This window comes from Panthera tigris, chromosome B1, assembly GCF_018350195.1.
Source record: "Panthera tigris isolate Pti1 chromosome B1, P.tigris_Pti1_mat1.1, whole genome shotgun sequence".
Classification (NCBI taxonomy): domain Eukaryota; kingdom Metazoa; phylum Chordata; class Mammalia; order Carnivora; family Felidae; genus Panthera; species Panthera tigris.
This window is the reverse complement of record NC_056663.1, coordinates 25,340,191-25,362,304: the sequence shown is the minus strand read 5'-3', so window position 1 is coordinate 25,362,304 and position 22,114 is coordinate 25,340,191. Positions and strand designations below refer to the sequence as shown.

At 40.7% G+C, this 22,114-nt stretch overlaps 1 protein-coding gene across 29 annotated transcripts in view; it reads right to left on the bottom strand.

Annotated features, from left to right (window-relative positions):
• DLC1 (DLC1 Rho GTPase activating protein) overlaps positions 1–22,114 on the bottom strand; it is a 560,457-nt gene that overhangs the window by 27,120 nt on the left and 511,223 nt on the right. For 27 of the 29 annotated variants that reach the window (XM_042983066.1, XM_042983079.1, XM_042983071.1 and 24 more), the window contains 2 exons: positions 8,893–8,964; positions 2,599–2,680 (listed from right to left, as the gene is read on the bottom strand). In XM_042983066.1, coding sequence (XP_042839000.1) covers positions 2,599–2,680; positions 8,893–8,964 — 154 coding nt within the window. Of the gene's footprint in view, positions 1–2,598; positions 2,681–8,892; positions 8,965–11,230; positions 11,351–22,114 lie in introns of those variants that run through there. The other 2 variants (XM_042983091.1, XM_042983094.1) reach the window with 2 other exon arrangements.

Genomic DNA, 22,114 nt, shown 5'->3' with positions numbered 1-22,114 from the left:
CCAAACTATGCAACAGCTTCGTGATTCACTGGCCCTTGAATTCCATGGGCTGAGAAACTATGTGGAAGAGGCTAGTCTCGTTAATGAGACAAATGTCACATAATTAGTAAAACAGGTACCCCCAACTACTTTGCTGACAACTCACAACCTGTCGTGCACTTCAAAAGAAGATGCCCCCATCGTTTTCTTGAGAACACTTGTTTAGGCCTCCTGAAAGAGAATCATTTGCCTTGAGGAGCCTATGTGAACATGTGGACAAGAGCCCTTGGGTTTTCCATTAAAACAAGGTGATGACTGTTACGTGAATTCTGAAGCATTTGTTTTGAAAGAAAACTCAACCTCAAGACTTCTTCCACATACTCAAATGTGGGCCTCTGATTTGGGCCTAGTATTTTTTAAAGCAGGTTCACACTCATTACCTCACTGCCTCCTCACACTTAACCTTTGAGACGATATTCTCTGCATCTAAGAAAATGGAAACCAATCAGAATACACTGCAGAGTCCAAATACAGATCAAGGTCTAGCTGGTCCAGCTGTTTCGAGGCTTTTTTCACAAAAGATTCAGCAACACAGATTTATTCCCTTCAAAGGGTGGTGGCTTCTCCAACAGAACAGAGAGAGCCAGTGGAAATCACAAAGTGCAGAGGACGACCTTCCCCTCAGAGCTGGGCAATTACATTTCAAACTGATATTAAAAAAAAAAAAAAAGTATTCAAGAATATAATCATGACCCCTTTGGGCTGCAATGTTGCAGTGAAATTTTTATGACCCAGAAATTCCTAAGCTGTTGCTGCTGCTTAGAGAGCCCACTTACTAAGTGGCGTAAAATGTGTGAAATGGGTAATCTGACTCAGTGTGTAAATATTTCCTAGGATTCATCTTAGGAGTGACCTCATTTATATGCGTTATCACCAATGATGAATTGAAAAATAAATTAATTCTACCCCATAGCTAAGCATTAAAACATTTTAAAAATGTCTGGAGTAGTTTATATTCCAGATGTTGACTTCTTCCCTCCCAAACTGCATTAGTGACATTTTTTCATTGCCAATGACATAGCTATGGTATTACATACTACAGTGCAGGACTTGGGATTCGGCTGCTTTCAGAAAATGTGTGCGTACCCTGGACGTTTCTAAGCAGCCGTTTAATTGGATTTGAAAAGCGACAGTGTTTCTGTGGTTAATATAGCATTTTCTCTTTCTTAAACAACGAGTACTAGTCTATTTCATACACCATTCTAAACATCCTGCCCATCTTTCCCTAAAACCACTGTTTGAGTTAGCGGTTTCAGAAAACACTGCATTACAGGGGCGCCTGGGTGGTTCAGTCGGTTGAGTGGCCACCTCTTGACTTCAGCTCAGGTCATGATCTCATGGTTTGTGAGATCGAGCCTCTTGTCTGCCTCTGCACTGACAGTGTGGAGCCTGCTTTGGGATTCTCTCTTTCTGCCCCTCTCCTGCTCTCTCTCTCTCTCTCTCTCTCTCTCAAAATAAATAAATGAACTTAAAAAAAAAAAAAAGGAAACACCACATTACATAAGAAAGGCAAAACACAGTACTTTCACTGAGGTACTGCTTTCTTTGCCTGAAAAGGGGAAATTAAATACTGAGTGTCATTCTACCTTAAAGATGCTTTTACAAGTTAAAATAAATACTGAGTGAAAGAAAAGTTATTTCAATTTTAAACGTAAAATGAATACGTGAATTTTTTCTACGTATAATTTCCCCCCAGGATGCAGCTTTTATAGCTTGTAGGTTTTGAAGAAAATTGCAAAGGATGAATTAACTTAAAAATGAATAGAAAATCAGGAGTTTGAAAGGATTATCAGTGCCCCATCGTTGTCTGTTACATGTTTTATTACTTCCACTTTTCTAAAACCTACCAGCTGCCCGTCAGCCTAAAGATCTACCAGCACAACGAACAAGGATTTCTGACAGGTTTATTCTCATGTCACATCAGTGCTCATTTACTGCCTGTCCACTGTAGGTTAAAGGCTGTGCCAAGTTATTTTACAACCTTATTTAATCCTATTGTTACTATTTGGTACCTGGGGAAGCTGAAGACAGTTCAGAGAAGCTTCTCTGGAATTCAAACAATGGTTCTCTTAACTCTAGCAATGCTGTAACCCACCCCCTCCTTTACTCCTCTGAATGTGTTATTTCCATTCAGTTTAACTACAGCTTTGATTCTGTTAGAGTATCTGGCTGGGGCCTTACAGTCAATTACATTGCCTTTTAAAAAACACTGTTCCAAGTTTTCAAACCATCTGAATGTTATATGTTTCAGCAATCATATGGTATTGAATACAGAATGGTCTCTTGGAGTACCTCCTAGGATAGTACCATTTCATGGCAATATTAAACAGTAAGATTTTACTTATTTTAATTGAAAGGCCTATGATTTACAATGAAGTAAATTAATATAAACATTCACTAATCAAACACCTGACATGATTAGTACAACAAAGGTGAGCAAAAACCATCTTGATAATACTGCATTCTTAAAACAGACAAAAGAAAGAAAGAAAGAAAGAAAGAAAGAAAGAAAGAAAGAAAGAAAGAAAAACACTCAAAGCATTTCCATTTTCCATTTACCTGCATAAAGCCTCAATGGCATCTCTGTCCAAAAAATCATGCTCTCTCTTGACCAAGGAAATATCAATGGGGAACAGAAGATCTATAAGAAAAATAAAAACACATATGTTTATTGGGCACCTAAATTCTCTTTTGTTTGTTTGTAATTGTTTTTTTTTATTAATTTAATTTTTTTAATTTACATCCAAGTCAGTTAGCATATAGTGCAACAATGATTTCAGGAATAGATTCCTTAATGCCCCTTACCCATTCAGCCCATCCCCCACCCACAACCCCCTCAGCAACCCTCTGTTTGTTCTCTATATTTAAGAGTCTCTTATGTTTTGTCTCCCTCCCTGTTTTCATATCATTTTTGCTTCCCTTCCCTTGTGTTTATCTGTTCTGTATCTTAAAGTCCTCATATGAGTGAAGTCATATATTTGTCTCTCTCTGACTAATTTTGCTTAGCATAATACCCTCTAGTTCCAACCATGTAGTTGCAAATGGCAAGATTGCATTCTTTTTGATTGCCGAGTCAATACTCCATCATCTTCTTTATCCATTCATCCATCGATGGACACTTGGGGAACACCTGAATTCTTGCCAATCTAGCTCAGTTTAGCAGAGGAAAAAAAGTAATTTGTTGAACACCTACTGTGTGCAGGACACATCATTTCCTATCAAGTGCTATAGGAGAAGAAAGCAACTTAAAACAATTCCATCGGTGTCCTAAAGGAGCTTAGATGTAAAGTGGTCTGTGGACTCAAAGATCTGTTCTTGTCAAAAGATAAGTGGTTCAAAACACTGTTCCACCTTTAAACAAATCAGCAGGCAACAGACCCCTGCTATAAATTATTATGTAAGCCAGAATCAATACCAGAAGGATACTCCTTTTTAATGTGGTTGTATTTTTTTTTTTTTCCATGTGTGTGTGCTCACATTTGATCAGGGGAAGAGGTCATGGAAAACTGGGCCAAGGAAAGGTCTAGAGAACAATGGCAAGTGGTAGTAAATGGAATCTAACCATTTGCATGACATCAAAAGCTAAAGAGAATTCAGGATATGCTATTTTTAAACAAATATTAGCACTTCCATATGGCTTTTCAGGAGTTTATGTAACTCCCCCTAAAACAAAAGGCCAGCTACAAGCTGTGTAGAACAATAGAATTCCAAATCCCTTAATCTGTAGGAGAGTTCAGTACTCAGACTACTGGGAGTTACAGCAGAACTGAAAAGGCAAAAGGGGGGAGAAAGTCAACTCAGTAGAAGAATTCCCTTTTTTATCCCCTGTTGATAAATACATTCAAGGAGAGGGGAGGATGACTGGGAGCATCACTGTGGAAATTTACAACAGTTCTGGAATTGCCACTACATAAAAATGAGTTATCCTCCTTGGAGTTGCAGCTATTAGGGTATATTCAGTCTTCCCCGTAGAATGCTTACATGATATGCTAAGTATGAGTTCTTCTGTGCACCTCTGTGGGCCAGGAATAGGTGAAATAAGTCAGAAAGGCAGGAAACCATGATTACCATAACCGAGAGAGAGAGAGAGAGAGAGAGAGAGAGAGAGAGAGAGAGAGAGAGAAACCACAAAAAACAAAAACCAACCCCATGGCCTCTAAAATGGCTAATGCTGCAATACTGGGATAGACCCACCCTCAGGAGTTCTGGGGATACAGGTGATTGGTAATGAATGTCCTAGTTCTTCAGCTGACTGTTACATTTTTATGGTTTCCAACTTCCAGTCACTGGTTTTACAGAATGGAGCTCCATATTCTTAACAATCCGTTTGCTAGAGATAATGATAGAGTATCTTTTTTTTTAACGTTGGAAACTAACATAATGAGTGATAGAGCCTATTCTTCTTTTTTCTGAAAGTGAGAGTTAGATTATTGATACTATTCCCTGAATAATGCAGGCAGACCAATGAAGCAGCCCAAGATTTACAAAGAAATATATGAAATTGAGTATTGCAGGAATTTATCTCTTCATTAACTTATAGACCAACACTATAGGCTCACAGTGAATGTAAACTATTGTAAATACAAGCACAGTAGACTATGAAGCTATTTGGAGGTTGTGGCGTTTTATATCACTTTGAACAGACACCCAGAACGTCAAGTATTAAATGACAGAGCTGACATTAAAGAATATATTTTTAATACTTTCACAGCAGAACATCAGATCTATAAATGTAAATTAAAAGCTCCCATGTCTGTTAAGTGTATAGGAGATCATGACTGTGTTATTTTAGCAATTCTAACTTATTGTACCCAGAACTGTACTTTAGATTCTTTTCCGATGCAAATTAACTTGAAGATTCTGTTAAAAAAAAAATTCTCGAGTACACAGGGACTAGACGTAAGACAAGTGAAATAATTAAATAAATGATTTTCTCTTATTTGCCTAGACTCTTCCGAAAGGACTGGTTTTTAAAAGATACGATTTACCAATGTACAGAAGAAGCTCTTAGTTCTTCACGTTAGGATTTAATCGTCCAGCTTGGCTTTAAGGGCAGGAAGTATAAATCGCCAAAGACCGAAATAAAGCAAAACAGGAAGACAAGGAATGTGTGGGTTGCTGCACAGTGTGTGTATACTCACCCTGCACAGAGTGGCCGGATGTAGTGCAGGAATTATAGCCCAGAACAATACACAGTCTGTCTCAAAAGCAGGCTTAGGCTTCAAAAGACTTCTAAATGTGAAGAGATCCCAAACATGTTCCATGAAAATGCTGTCTGAATTTTAGGACGCGTTAAGAAGGAAGACAGAGACTGGGACCGAGTCTTAGCAAACACACACTTCACAAAGTGCTGCTTGGCAGCAAATCAACACCAAAAATGAACATAATTGGAGGAAATTTAATTTCTAAACAGAAGAACAAAAGGACAGCCACCTTACTGCCACTGCTAATGCAATTATCTTTCCCTGTCTCCAGTGGAGCTGTGAATTGGATGCGATACAAGGGAGGTCCCTCCCCAGCCCTCCCCTACCTCCAAGCACTTACGAAAGACAGAGATACTCTAAATGTTAATAGGTCAGAAATTCTCTCTAAGGGACAGATAGGCAACTCCACCATAATAAGCATGCACGTTCACCAAGTACCTTTCAAAAAAGAAAGAAACAAGAAAAAAGGAGAAGGAATGCGAGATCTCTACAATGGAGGAATAATAGGATATTTTACACAGTCTAGCAATAAAATAATTCTGAATTCAGCTTCATGGGAAAATACCACACATTGAGTCTGGGCCACAATGAACAAGAGCAGGTAGTGTAAATTAGGTAATGAATTATTTTAGCTGAGTGAGCTAGGGAAATAAAGATGATCTCTATGGTCTCTGCCTGATTTCCTTCTGGGGAGTTCTCACCCACCCACTCCATATCCCTCTTCAAGGCAACCTGCTGATCATGTCTAGCACTTCTGAGCTTACGAACTATACCTACTCTTAGCATGGGCTCACAGGCTTTGCTCATGTGTTAAAGAAGGTTGCCAGTGACCACTAGCTCCGCCTGAGAGCCCAATGCCACTTTCCAGTAAGAAGTCTGATTCCTATTACCCTAGAGGAAAAGACATGTTTTACACTCACTATTTATTGTGAGAAGAGCCAGACATCCTTGGTGAAAATATTTCATTTCAATTGAATCTTTTAGAAATTTTGTCACATGATGGCATCCCCTTCCTTCTTAGGTGATGAAAAAGACGTATTTTCTAAATGTAAATCAACCAAAATTACGTTTGCTTTTTGAGATTCTGGCAATCCCTTAAAAGTCCTCTTTGACGTCTGAATGACGCTTTTATTTTTATAGAATATGTAGCATTTACCACAGTGCTGGGCATCCCTGTTGGTGTAGAATTAATAGTGGTTTGTTGATTAGCTGAATGGATGATGGATGAATGAATGAGAGATATTTAGTGTCATCCTCTCAGCAGAGTTGAGGAAACAAAGATGCTTCAGGTGGAAGAAGTCCTGTTGGTCATTTAATTTATTCTCAATTTAGGAATCACTTCACTATTCACCCAACATTTGCTTGCAAATTACCCATATAGATGGAGTTCACTGGTTCACAACTGTAATTTTTTATTATTTATTTATTTATTTTAAATATTTATTTTTGAGAGAGAGACAGAGTATGAGCGGGAGAGGGGCAGAGAGAGAGAGAGGGAAATACAGAATCTGAAGCAGGCTCCTGGCTCCGCACTGTCAGCATGGAGCCTGATGCGGGGCTCGAGCTCACGAACCGGGAGATCAAGACCTGAGCCAAAGTGGGACGCTTAACCGACTGAGCTACCCAGGCACCCCCCTATTATTTTTTTGAGAGAGAGTGAGAGAGTGTGTGTGCATGCACCAGTGGGGGAGGGGCAGAGGGAGAGGGAGAATCTTAAGCAGGCTCCATGCTCAGCGTGAAGCCCAATGTGGGTCTCAGTCTCACGACTGTGAGATCATGACCTGAGCCGAAATCAAGAGTCTGACGCTTAACCCACTGAGCCACCCAGGCGCGCCTGTAATTCTTTTTATTTTTATTATTATTTAAAAAATTTTTTTAATGTTTATTTATTTTTTGACAGAGAGAGAGAGAGACAGAGAGAGCATGAGTGGGGGAGGGGCAGAGAGAGAGGGAGACACAGAATCCGAAGCAGGCTCCAGGCTCCGAGCTGTCAGCGCAGAGCCCGACGCGGGGCCCGAACTCACAGGCTGCGAGATCATGACCTGAGCCGAAGTTGGACGCCCAACCGACTGAGCCACCCAGGTGCCCCTGTAATTCTTTTTAAATGATAACATGTACAGTATGATAAGAATCCCATGTAAATGAACAGCCTATTCCTTTCACCACCTGCGCGTATGCTCCACCCACACCTGGCACCGGAAGCTCAGGATGAGCCACACCTGAGGAGCCCTTCATCCTGGGCTGCAGCATCCCAGTAACCGCTAAGGGCACTGGTGACAAAATGAAAGAGTAAAAATCCAGCCTAGATCATCATCTTCTTTTTTTTTAAAGGTCCATTTTTCTTTTTCTTTTTTTTTTTTTAATTTTTTTAAACGTTTATTTATTTTTGAGACAGAGACAGAGCATGAACGGGGGAGGGTCACAGAGAGAGGGAGACACAGAATCCAAAGCAGGCTCCAGGCTCTGAGCTGTCAGCACAGAGCCCAATGCGGGGCTCGAACTCACGGACTGCGAGATCATGACCTGAGCCGAAGTCAGATGTTTAACCGACCAAGCCACCCAGGCACCCCTAAAGGTCCATTTTTCTTAATTAAAAATGTGAATGCCACATAAAAAATAATATTCACCAAATGACAGTCTTAAACAACAGTGAAAAGCCTAATTACAACCTGGGGGAATATATCTGCAACACATGACCAATGAAGGCTTACTAGAATGAACGAAGAGCTCTTACAAATCATTATGAAAAGTGCTATCAACTCACGAGAAAAATGGGGAACAGACATTCCACAGAAGAGCAAATGCATATGGCCAGATGATATGAAGAAATGAACATTACCATTCACGCTCAGGGAAACTGAAGTCAAAATACATCCACGTGATTGGCAAAAATTAAAGTCTGACAAGATCAAGGGTTGAGAGCATGTGAACAGACAGAATCTTTATAGAATTACTGGTAGGGGTGAAAATCAGTATAAGCACATTTGAAAAATCTGCACTGTAAAACTGAACATACGTATTCTCCATCACCTAATAATTCTGCTTCTGCGTATTACAGACAAGACAGATTACTGCAGATGTGCCACAAGAGTACTACGATGTACAAGAATGTTCCTAAGGCTACAGTGTATAAAAGTAAAACAGAAAAGGCTGAAATGCCCACCAATCGGAGAGTGAATGTGAATAAACTGCAGTCTACCCACACAACGGGCTATTTACACAGCAGTCAAAGCAAGTGACCTAGAGGGACCCACAGTATAGAAGAATCTTAACAATATACTAGTAAGTGAAAAAAATTAAATCCTACAAGATTACATAGAGCATAATATCCTTTTTATAAGGGTAAAAGCAACTTTATAAAAATGTATTAGGAAAGTGCAAAAGGAAAATGACAAATAGAAGTTTCAGGATGACCGTTATTTTGGGTAAGGGGAGTAGAGGGACCTAATGGGAGAAGATGTTAGTTGCATTATCATCATGGTCCTAGCTTTTGTTTTGAGTGATGAGGGTCTTATGACTTGCTACACTGTTTTCTTAATGAACTACTTTAACGAACACTAAAATGTCTGAAACTAAATCATAGATCAATAATATCATGAACCAAGGATATGATTGCGCCAATTAAAAAAAAGTGGCATTGCCCGCTCACCTTCATAAAGCTGTGCATACTGGGGGAAACCTGTTGCCCGTAGCCAATCACAAGCTTCCTTCGCTTCAATTTCTGTAATAGAACAGAAGAAAGACAGCAGTGTGAGTCATGTGGACCTCGCATGCTTTCTTCCTTAACAAACTCTGATTTTGTTATAGAAGCAAAATAGGCCTATTGACAATGGATAAGCAAAATAAACATATACACATACATAAAAGCCACGTAATTCAAATGATTTAAATTATTGTGCATCTCTTCAGACTTTAGAAAATGCACATAACAACCTGACTTTCCTTAAAAAATAAAAATGGGGTCTTAACAGTAGGTTACTATTCTGTACTGCTCCTGTGTTCTGGTTACAAATCAGTAGGAAAACAGGGCACAATGAGCAGTTTTAAGAGGGATTAAATACTTTTAAGCCCAGATGGTCTAACCTGGTTTACTCTTCACATCAACAAAAGGCCACCAAATACACGTGACACCCTGGAAGAGAACTAACCTGCCCAATGGAACAGACCTTCTGCCCCACAATGGGATGTGCAGAGAAGGTCCAGGTGCTGAGGCAATGTGCCTTTAGGTGCATCCAGCAGTAGAGACCCAGGCTGTCAGGTGACCCAGAGGGCATTAAGTCCACAAATCCCACAGTCTTGGCAGGCCAAAATGCCTAATAAAGCTCTGCTTCCCTGTGGTTAACATCTTGTAGATAGTATTGATAAACAGAAAGCCCAAGAGCACCTGACACACCGTGTTCAAACTCACTCAAGCACGTACTTACAATCCAGTTAAAACTGACTCACAGAGCAGGTCTGGGGCACACTCATTAGTTTCTCTGCTTGCACAAAGAATATTCTTTCAACTCTTCTTCCCACCTTCCACAGGCCATTAGAGTACTCAGTTATGTAAGGCGATTCACTCATTTATAGATGCCTCAACATTGACTGATTTATTCCAGATTCAAATCTTCATTAAGCATCTCTCCTCTGAGCCAGAGGGAGGCGGATAATCCATATTAGGAGAAGCATACATATCTTACTTTTGTCTAGTAACTTTATGGTTTCACAGCAGTTTTTCTCCTATTATTTCACGAATTCTTTGGCCTTTAAAGAAAGGTAATTTAGAACACTCAAATTCTTTAAAGCAAGTAGGGATGTCCTTATAGAGCACGCCAAAGCAAAAAACAACCTGCTATCTCCTGGTGAGTTAGTCAATAAATACCTAAACTAAATCAATTAAGGCACTCGAGTGGAAAAAAATGACATGGCCAAGTTTACTTTCATGAATCTCTTCAGCATAGTAATGAAAGCAGCATTATTAAACATGAGATTCAGGAGTGAATTCAGGACAGGAGGGAAAAGTGACATACATATATAAGAACCTCAATGTTTGCTCAGAATAGAAGAATATATAGAATTGTCCAGTTTGAGTTACCTGTAGTTAACATTTTTTTCATGTATTCATATCCACACCTTGTCTCAGAAAGGGATTAAAGAAGCTTTACATAAAATCATAAAATAAACATTTTCTAGACAACTGTATTGCTGGAAAAACATAAAAGCTCGACGTTTTATTTAAAAGAAGAAGGAAACTTTTTTTCCTCTATCTCTGTGACCCCTGTTCAAAGACAGACAAGGAAAGAAAAAAAGCTAAGTGTTTGTTTAAAAAAAATAACTCACTTTTCCTGACTATTTAGAGGTATTTCCATTGAACAGATTGTTAGACTCTGAACAACAGATTGTTAAAAAGTAAATGTGCTTGCTCTCTTAATATTTTACTCAACAAGTGGTGAGTAACCAGAAATTCTCAACATCCTTTCTTTTCTGACTTACATTGAGACACGACACTGGGTCAGCACACGCACAAAAGCCTGAATTAGACACACTTCACCGGCCAATATTGCTACCTATTTAGAGCATGTTTCTGATTTTCTTATTACAATGGCTTCCTGCCAAGAGGCATGTAAGATACAAGGCATTTTTCTAAAAAGCCTTCATATTTATTTATATAATACTTTACAAATTACCAGATGTTCTCAAACATATTGCTCATTTAAGGCCCCCGGTGATTTCAGAAACCCAAAATACTTATTGCTATCTTGTCATTCTCTTAACTCACTCCCTACCACCAAGGAAATGAAAAGCCCCCATGTGACCACAGATTCATCTAAAAAGCTGTATCCAAATAGCCACACTTCTCAGGGCCACTTGGTTAGAAAGGAATGGTGTGAACAGGCAAACCTCTGCTTCTTCAGCAGATAATCTAGTTAAAGGCTTACAATGGCTAAAAAGCAGCATTTTCAAGAACTGCAGAGATCCAGGTATTTTACCTTCCTTTTCCTTACCCTCAACTAGACGAAAATGTGTCTTTCTTTCAGGTGTGAAACCATGGGAAATAGGAAAAGTCTGTATCACATCTAGCTTCCACTTAAGAATGTCCACTCGTGAACCCTTGGGTGAAGAACAACTGAAAACTCACTGCTCCTCTAGGCATCAGAATTAGAACACTGTAAAAACTGTAAAAAGTTGTCACTGGTTTTTTAATAAATGAAATAGTTACGGACTTCACTCCCACCCCTTTCCAATTACTGAGAGAAAATGGTAACAGTCTGATGTAAGTGCTGATTTGGGGGGAAAAAAATCAGTACTTTCATTTTATTTAACGTGAAGTGAATACATATCTACATCCAAGTCGAGTAGAGAACACCCTTTCTGGTTTCGCCCCCGATCCAGTCCATTACTTTCCCTCTTGTCTCCCAACTAAAGCGCCGCGTCTCCAATTCTGTCCTCTCTCAGAGGAGAGAATCCTGGCTCATCGCACTTCCCAATCTATAGTGTTGATCTTGCTCTCTCTAACTTCACTAGAACTCCGCTGCTTGGAAAATCAAGTCTGAACACCTCTGCATGGTTTCCCCAGCTCTCCGGGAGGCATGCAGCCTGATTTTTCAGCTCTCTCTATTCACTCTATCTCCCAGCGAAAGCAAACCCGTGCTCATCTCCCCATGCACCACTGTGACTTCCCGGCATGAAATGATCTTCCTTGTTCTCAGTGTCAAATTTCATGCATCCTTCAAGGCCTATCCCAAATGCTGCCTCCCAGATGCCTCCCTCCGGACAATTCTGTCAATGGCTTTTTTTTTTTTTTTTTTTTTTTAAAGAGAGAGACAGAGACAGAGCAGGAGCAGGGGAGGGGCAGAAAGAGAGGGAGACACAGAATGTGAAGCAGGCTCCAGGCTCTGAGCTGTCAGCACAGAGTCCGATGTGGGACTCGAACTCACGAACTGTGAGATCATGACCTGAGCTGAAGTTGGTTGCTCAACGAACTGAGCCACCCAGGCGCCCCTCAATGGCTAACTTTTATTGAGTGCTTCATATGTGCATGACCCTGTCTAAGCATTAAAAGGCATATTAATTCATTTACTTTTCACATTGATCCTAAAACATGGATTACTAAAATCTCTATACAGACGAGGAAACAAGCAGAGAAATAAGTTCTTAAAATGAGTTTTCTTTACATTCAAATGCCACAGTGGAGACAGAACTAGGACTCACAGAAATGAGCAAGACAGGTTCTTCCCTTAAAAATATATATGTAACACTGAGCAACATTTAAAATATTAAAACCATTGGGGCGCCTGGGTGGCTCAGTCAGTTGAGCATCCGACTTCAGCTCAGGTCATGGTCTTGCCGTTCATGAGTTCAAGCCCCGCGTCGGGCTCTGTGCTAACAAACAGCTCAGAGCCTGGAGCCTGCTTCAGATTCTGTATCTCTCTCTCTCCCCCTCCCCTGCTCATGCTCTGCCTCTCTCTGTCTCTCAAAAATAACTAAATGTTAAATAAATTAAAGAAAAATAAATAAAACATTAAAACCATGTATACATTGCATTACTTCAGTCACTAAATTCTCATGCCCATTTTTGGAGGTCTCTAACTGGCTCTAAAGGTATGACTTTTCCTTTAATATATGCAATTATGAGGATGATTTTTTTAATGTTTTTTATTTATTTTGAGACAGAGAGAGAGACGGGGGGGAGGGGGACAGGGGCATAGAGAGAGGGAGAGAGAGAATCCCAAGTAGGCTCCATGCTCAGAGTGGAACCTGCTGCGGGGCTCGATCCCATGAACTGTGAGGTCATGACTTGAGCCAAAATCAAGAGTTGGATGCTTAACCAACTGAACCACGCAGGCACCCTGAAGATGATTAAAAAAAAAAAAAATGTTAACGTTTATTTATTTTTGAGACAGAGAGAGACAGAGCATGAATGGGGGAGGGTCAGAGAGAGAGGGAGACAACAGAATCTGAAACAGGCTCCAGGCTCTGAGCTGTCAGCACAGAGCCCGACACGGGGCTCGAACTCATGAACCTTGAGATCATGACCTGAGCCGAAGTCAGATGCTTAACCGACTGAGCCACCCAGGCGCCCCTGAAGATGATTTTTTTAAAAACATTCTCTACTGGGCAAAAATGCCATCAGAAACCAAAAGCACAATGGAAATACAATGCTGCTTTAACGCCTGGGTTTTCTCTGAGCAAACAACAGACAAATGTGTTGAGGAAACAGGAAATATTTATTGGAAACAGCTTTAGTGGTTAGTTGTATAAGATGAATGAGGTCCAGGAGACCCTTTTGTGTAAGGCTGGGAACCATTAGTCCATATTTGCACATTTCCCGGCATGAAGGGATGACCCTGTCTTCCCCTTACCCTCAACAGTGAGTTAAACAGAAATTCCCAACCCCGTCATCATTCTGTTGAACTCACTGATCTTAACCAGTTGAGCAACAGTAATTGGGTTGAGATGTGATTACTTCCATCTTCTGTGTGCCCTATCTTCACAGTAGGAACTGTCAGGCTCCCTGCCTTCTTTGACAACAGGCTACCAAAATCAGGACTCAAGGCAAATGCCACAACTACATGGAATGTATCTCTTAAATAAAAGTCTAAGGAATTGGAAGAATGCAAGAAAATTCAAGCAGTTTCCAGATTCCTTGGATTCCCCCAAATATGACAGACCTGTGGGCAAAGATCAATGGAAATGTTGATGCTTTTACAGCCACAGAGAAACATATTAGCTGTGTGAAGGCAGGTGGTATTTTCTGATCCAAAACAAAATTCATTTCCCCACCCTGGTCACACAGATTGTTCCAATGGAAGAAGATTCTTTTTACCCATTTTCCAGCTACCATTGAGACGGCCAATTTTACACGACTGTCGCACAGGCTTCATGGGGCAGCCCACCGGAGAAGCAAACCATGTCCTCAAAAACTTGATCTCAACGGCTGTCAGCCCTGGATGCAGTAGGCATCAGCTTAAGGAACTTTCTAAAACCATGAACCACCACCTACTCCCAGGTATTTGGATTTTCTCAGTCTAGGGAGGATCTTTTAAAAAAAGCTCTTTAGGTAAATTTAAGGCTGGCCTGGATTGAGAACCACTGAGCCACACAACATTTCTCTGTATTCCGGTGTCTGGACTCTTTCTCCCTGGATTATCCTAAGATCTCCCAACTGAATTCTGTGATAAGCTTTGCCCCTCCCTGCCCACAACACATCTATCCTAGTCCAAGAGTCCCTGAGCCCCTGGATTCGCTTTTATGAAATACATAATTCATGATGTTACTCTCCTGCTTATAATTCTTCACTGACTCTCCACCACCTTTCAGATACAGTCCAAACTCCTCGGCAGACCCACAACCTTCTTAATTTGGCCTCTGCCTTATGCATTTGTCTCCTGGAAGGCCTCCAAATGCAAGCTTTGCTCATCTTACTGAATTCCTTGAGGTTCCCAGGATGCATCATGCTCTCTCACACTGCAAGCTCTTAATCTGTTCTCCCCCTTACTCCTAAATTCTCCCTTCTCCACCCTGTCAACTTTTCTCTCCTACCTTTCCCACGCTGGGTGAGGTGCACCTACCCAAAGCTTCTTAATTCATTTATGTCCTGAAAGAGTACTTCTTCCATATTGGAAGTACAAATAGATTTGTTTGAAGGAAAAAAAAAAAAGAATCCATTAATATTTTCTTCCCTTCAGAAACAGACTGAGAACTATAATGCAAAACCCCTTCTCTTTGCAATTAATAATAAAAATAAATGTTAAACCTACACAACTGCCAAAGACTGGTTATCAGGATTTACCTCCGTAAAATGAATTTCTAGATGGCCTAAGTCAGATTGCAGAATGTATATAGTAATATTTATTACACTTTAATGTTATCTAATCACAGCCAAGATTTTGACTAGCAACTACATTCCTACCCTCAGGTGCCTAAAAGCATTCTAAACATCTGTTGTGCATATTCTGAAAGAAACCAGTTAGGAAGCTTCTGGAAGGCCAGTCGATACTAATTCAGTTTCTAAGTCTGTTTGGGCTAACAGGGGCGGACCCAAATCTACCTTCAGGAATATTCTGGTGTAGTCATACATGTAAGTGAAGCCAATCATCCTTCATTTCCCCCCTTCACTCAGTAATTATTTACTGAACATCTCCTAAGTATGCTACAGCTGTGCTCAGGGACAATCAGACAGAGGTTCCTGCCCAGAAGCAGGAAGCCAAATGGAAAGGTAATTCACAGTTGAGTACATAGTGTCCGATGATCCTCTACTAGGGAAAGAACTGGTTTCCTAAGGGCTACTTTAAGGTCTTTGGGTTTGTTAAGGCCCAAGTGACCTGCTACAGAACACCAGTGAGTACTCATTTCACAGGTGAAACTACCTACAGCCCACATGCCCTAACTTCTTCGTATACCCCATCTGTCACCCAATCTCCCTCGAGCTAACTGATCCAGCTATACTGGCCTCTTCCCACCCACCCCATACCCCTTTTCCTGCTTTATTTTTTCTCCTTCAAAAATATGTATTATGTTTACTTTCCCCTCTGTAAGCTCCAAAAGGGTGAGTTTCTTTGTCTACTTTGCTCTCTGATACATCCTAAGCACCTACAGCAGCGTGGGGCACAAGGTAGTTGCTCAATAAATATTACACAGCCATGATATGACTTTTGTTCTAGGGAAGTGGTTTTCCTATTTTTTCTGACCAGGATCCATGATAAGAAATACATTTTACATTATAACCTGGTACACAAATGTATGTATACATGTGCACACACACACACACATTCACGTATACAAACACACGTGTCTGTACCAGCATACGCAGAACTGAAACAAGTTTCACCAAATAACACTTAAAATTAGTTATGCAGTCTTACATTTTTCAATTCCATTTAAAAAAGTAGTTATGTTACTCACCAAAGCCACCAGTTTGAAATGTATTATTCTCACACCATAGTTTTTTCTTACAAAGGAAGGAAGGGAGGAAGGAAGGAGGGAGGGAAGGAAGGAAGGACGGAAGGAAGGAAGGAAGGAAGACAGAGAGAAAGGAAAAGGAAAGAAGGAAGGAAGGGGGAGAGAGAGAAAAAAAAAAGAAAAGAAAAGAGAAAGAAGGAAGGAAGGAAGAGTAAACTAAGAACTAACATGTAGTACGGAGGAGAATGTGATGAGGCACAGGAAAGACATGTATGAATTCAGAGGTGGGAGGGGGCTGCTTGGGCACATGGTCTATGCTCAGCCTTCAAGGAGGCTAACATAATCTCCTATGTAAGAGTGGATGGGGGAGAGAAGATTCCGAGTAAAGGTGGAGGGGTGGTGAAGCACAGGAGTTTGTGAAAGGATGCTAATCGGTCCCATGTACCGTAACACTGACAAAGGAAGGGAGGCATGAAGTGGAAAGCAGGTTCTCCCACAGAGCACATACAGGCATCTCCTTAGCCTGGTTACCCAAAAAGCAGCCAACATTATTTCTTCAGATGTAAAACAGTTTTGTTTTAGAAACTGTAAAACTTTCTAATAATCCATCACACCAAGATGGCAAAGTATTACCTGCAACAGGTCAGGAAAACAGGTTCAGGAAAGAATGCATTGCTTTGTTAAGTAGCCTTGAGAAAATAATCTGTCTGGACCAGTTTCCTCATCTGTAAAACCTGGGATTGCCATAGGCTTTGTAAACTCCCCAGGTTTCTGACTCTCAGATCTTTTTTATGCCAATTTCCCCTGCTCTCTAAGACAACCTTTAGAATAGGTTCCGTCGCTACTGTTAAGCTTTCAGATTTATCACCAATTACACGGAGGCATTTTTCTTCCCTCAAAAAACTGGATCATTAGTAACTGCTGTAAATTCCCCAATTTTGCAGATTTACTGAAGCTTATTGCTAAAATTTGTAATTTGGTTCTTAACGGATCAGTTCCTTGATTTGCCTCGTGATGCCTGTGTTCATATTATAGGGAACCCAAAACCCTAGATATTTTTGCTTATTTGTGTGTCTACAGCCCTCAAACTAAAAAATTCATCTTTATAGGAGGAACATGCTTAGAAAACCCATAGAAAACCTTGAGTTTTACTCTGTTTACTGAGCTTTATGTTCATGCTTTGCCAACAGTAGCCTCCTGACTTCTACAGAATCAGTGAGTTGGGTGCTGAAATGCTTCTTGGAGCTTCTCTCATCTTTTCTCTTCACCAGTGAGGAAGCTGGTTCAGAGTTTAGGTAATTTGCCAAAGGTTCCAGAACTGCCCTGCTCTCCCAGGCTAGTGCACTTTCTGCATACTTTGACTGCCTGGAAAGATTACTCTCACTTTTAAATCATCAGACTGTTTTTCAGTACAAGCAAAAACTGCAAGGTTTGGAAAGTTTCCTTTTTAAGTTTTTCCTTCCTTCCTTCCTTCCTTCCTTCCTTCCTTCCTTCCTTCCTTCCTTCCTTCCTTCCTTCCTTTCTTCCTCCCTCCCTCCCTCCCTCCCTCCTTTCTTTCTTCTTTCTTTCTTTCTTTCTTTCTTTCTTTCTTTCTTTCTTTCTTTCTTTCTTTCTTTCCTTCCCTCTCCTGCTTGAGGTCTGGTGGCAGATCTGTTGCTTTCTAATAAAGAACATTCCTAGAAATAATGTACGCGGGGAAAAAGGACCCATTTTTCCCCTAGTGATGTGATGACAACTTAATATAAGGTTTTGCCTTAAAAAAAGGAAACCATGAGAGACGCACCCTGCAAGCCTATACCTGGTATTATGCACATGAAGAGACACCCCAGCAATGCAGAAATTAAATCAATTGACATCCCCTTTGGGGATCATTTAGTTCAAGTGTTTACAAAATACTGTTTCATCACATCAAAAAATATGTGCTCATCCCTCCCAAAGGCAAACAGCTCTGCATTAATTTGAGCCCATGGTTGACATGGCTCTCTCAGGTATCCAGACTTAAACTGACCCAGTTATTTCCAGGAACAGAAAATATCTTTCAGCTAATCAAAAACTGGCACTTAGTACCCAGCACAAATGAAAATAAACTATTAAGGAAATGGATACAGCATCACCACATTTTTCTATTTCCTTTCTATGTGGGGTGGGATTAAAAACCCTTTGGTTTATATACAAGCATGCACCCACATTTCTAGTATTCTGTATCAAATACTTATGCATTTGCAACCATGCATTGCTAAGAAAAATGATTTGAAATAGCTCTTAAAATACTAAACCCTTTAAAGATAATAATTGCATAGATTAAGAAGCCAATTTCAAGAAAGGAAACAATCTAAATAACATACTTTTAAGGGCTCTTATTTTTCTGAGTCTCATTTTTTCATAAAACGAAGCAGATGTTTTAAGATTATATAATCCACTTCCTTTGTAACTTATGATTCAAGGCAAAATACCTAGTTATAAACCTAAAGTAGCCAATCCCCCATCTCCATGATGAAAGGTTCGCAGGCACATCAATTCTTTCATTACATGTTAGCAAAGCTTATTCTACTAAGTAACCTCCAACCCCAATCTTTGGTTTTGTCCCAAGTTCTATAGTGCCATAGGGCAGGAAATAGAAATACTGTGCAAATGGCAGTAAATTAGAAATGGAACAGTAAGGAATTCTAAAGAAACTGTCCACTCAGGTTTTAGTCCATTCTGACAGCAAGAAAAAAGAAAAGCAAGAATATAATGAAGTATCACGTTGCCCTACACAAAGACCAATGAAAATAAAAAACATGGAAGCAACTGGTAAATAGAGTGGCTGTTAGGCATTCCTATGTCTAACCTCAAACAGAAAACACTATTGGATTTGATGTTCTCAGTTTTGTGCCACAAAGTGTAAGAAAAAATTAGGACTACTGTCTTCTAGGTCAGCTAAAGAATTATTTTCATTAAAAATGCTGGTGACAACCAGTCCCCCAGACACACACAATCTAATGGTCAAAGCTGGTTCCGATACATCTCTTTAGTTTAGGAAGGCTTCCGGTTTTATATGGATACATTTTCTTACAAACACATTAAGATCCTCATTTTGTTGCTATAATCCATTTTGTTCACACACGCAGGCAGGAAGAGGTCTGAAGCACATATGACCTTGGACTAGTCACTGAATTTCCAGGCATCTCGGCTGCCCCTCACCAGGGAAGAGGCAATGTTTTTCCAGGCTGCCTTTGCAAAGCTCGGGAATTTCCCATGAAATGACTTTTAGAAATGTGCATGCATCACGGAAGATCTGTTTTTCGTGCTATCTTTGAAAATGGGAGTTGTAAGGAGACTGTCCCCTTGTGAGTTTATAGTTTCTCCAGACTCGGGAGTGAAGATGATTTCAGAATTTTAGCGTCTTCTATCTACTCTGTCACCTGTGTGTGACAAAGGGCAAGGCATGGCTGTAGTGCAGCTCAGTCACGGGCCACAGGCCATCTCACCTCCGAGGTCCCTTCCTCCATGGCTTCCTCAGCGCTGCAGCCTGGGAAATGCTACAACCTCAGGGTGTGGATAACTTCTGTCCCTCAGACATCCTCTAGAGACTCCTGCAAGAAGGAAGGCGCCTTTCTGACAAGCTTCAGGAAGCAGCCTGCAATCCTCTCTGCGGGACACTCAAAGGTGGGGCGGGAAGAGAACAAAATGTGGATGGGAGGTGTCAAAGGCATCTGAGGACTCCAGCTTCACTGACCTCAGCCTTCAGTTCGTTTTTGATTTTCCTCCTGGGGACAGGAGGGGGGTAAGACATGAAAAGGCCACCAAGCAGAGGTTTATATGAATGGAAAGGGAGTATACTTTCTACTATGACACTCAGTTCAGCAGCAAAATAAAAAAAAAAACAAAAAAACAAGGATGAATGCCTAAGAGAAATCAATTCCCTCAATTCCCGCTTTAATGCTAGCAAGGACATTTCCAACAACATTATCTCTTAATAGGCAGTCATTTTCAAGATGCTACTCAAATGTTTTCACTGACATCTAGAAGAGAATTTTCCCTTAGAAATATTATTTTAAAATACTTTCCCTGAAGAGAGCATTATTCACTATAGTCCATGGAAGCTAGAAAATGGAATCCCAGATTCCTTCCCCAAATGTTAAAGACAAAGGCTCAAGTCTCCATTCACTGCGCCCCAGAGGGGGGAACACAGAAACCACTAATTTGTCAACTTTGGACCCTAAGATTACAGCCCTATGTGAGTCCCTTAGGACACTGCAAAGTACCTGCAAGGCTCTACACAGCCACCAAATACTGTTTCCTAAACTGAATCAACTCAAGCCAAGCATATCTCCCTAAATTGCACGTGACAGCCATGCACACCTGGTTGGAATCCTAGCTCTGCCACGTACAGCCAGCGACCTTCCGCAAGGAATGGAACTCTCCCGAGCCTCGGATTCCTCATCTGTAAAAGGGGAATAATCACATGGGTCTTTCTGGAGCCGCCGAGGTGAAGGTTAAACGTGCAATAAGGGCAAAGTACGTGAGAAATTTTAGCTTCTATAATATTATTACCCTCCTGTCAAAAGTCTGTGGGTTTTTTACAAAAATTAAAAAGGAGCGTTCATACTAGAGAAGGGTGACTATTCCTTGTGAGAGACGATAAGACTATACACACTAATATACACGCAAGCCTTTCTTCCCGTGCACCACAGCAAGGAAGGTATAGTGAAAAAAAAGTTAAGACAGAGTAGACCTAATTAAAGAATCCCCAGCAGGACCACTCCCTACTCCTTATCATTGATCATGATAATCCTTAACAACAACACAGGATCGCACAAGGAAAAGGGCAGACAGACAGGAAGAGCCCTTCTTGGCTGGGAATCTTCCCCCCTTTCCATTAATTAGATTTCTGACTAATTTGAGGTTGAAAGAAAACACCACTGATTGCACTCCTACCAGCAACCCACTCCCATAAAGCAAATTTTAATCTTACAGCACTGTCTTTCTTAAAAGAGGAATGACCCACAAGTCTCGGAATTCCTGATAGAAGGACAATTGTGAACACCGCTCCAGAAAAGCATTTTCCTCTTAATTTCACAAGAGGAACTGGGGACTGCGCTTTTTGAGGACCCGGTGTTTGGATGTTAACGCTTTATGGTTGGGCATTAGTTCCCCCTGATAACCACATCAAGGAACCACTTGCTAGGTCCTAACCACTTTTGAGGTCCTAAATGCCATGCACATCATTCCTTTGCATGGTATCCCCACAACTCCAGAGTTTAAGGACAAATCCTGTTAAAATGAGCACTCGATGAAACTCGGGAATCACCATGTTTAGAAATTAAATTCTCTCCTCTACTGGATCCCAACTCTTAGACTTCTAATCACTGAACTATGCGAACAAAAAATCAAGATCACCTTTCTCCCCAGGTCTGCTTTATAATTTTGAGAACAGGCTTGGCATGACGTGAGCCTTGTTGTCCATTACACTTCGGGGCCAGGTTTGACTATGGTGTTCTAAAGCTCTAAGAATTCGGTCTTTAGTGATCTGGCAATATCCAGAGAGGAAGGGGAAACATCTGAAGTTATTTTTACTTTTGCAAGTCTTCTGGCTGTACAGGGAAAATGCTAGGGTGGGTCAAGTATTGTCTGGAGCCCTTCAGGGGCTTTTTTTTTTTTTTTTGCATGGCCTCATTTCCGTCTTCCTGTTGCTAGGAAGGAGAGTTAAGCATGAGAAACTCGTGTTTACAATACTGGACCATCCTGTCCAGCACAAGGCTCTCTTCAAAAATGCACGATTCACTTCACCCACTGTACTTTGGATGCCCCCATTCTTCTGGACCAAATCGCCCTTTCCTGAATATTTTCAAATAGCATATTTACCTGCCTCGGTCATAAAAATAACCACTCTCATGTTAACATTGCATCATGGCTTAAAATCTCCACAGGGACACCAAGGGAAAGTCAAGTACTTATTTTTGTATTTCGAACCACCTCTTGGAATCCCACCAAGACTCTGACTG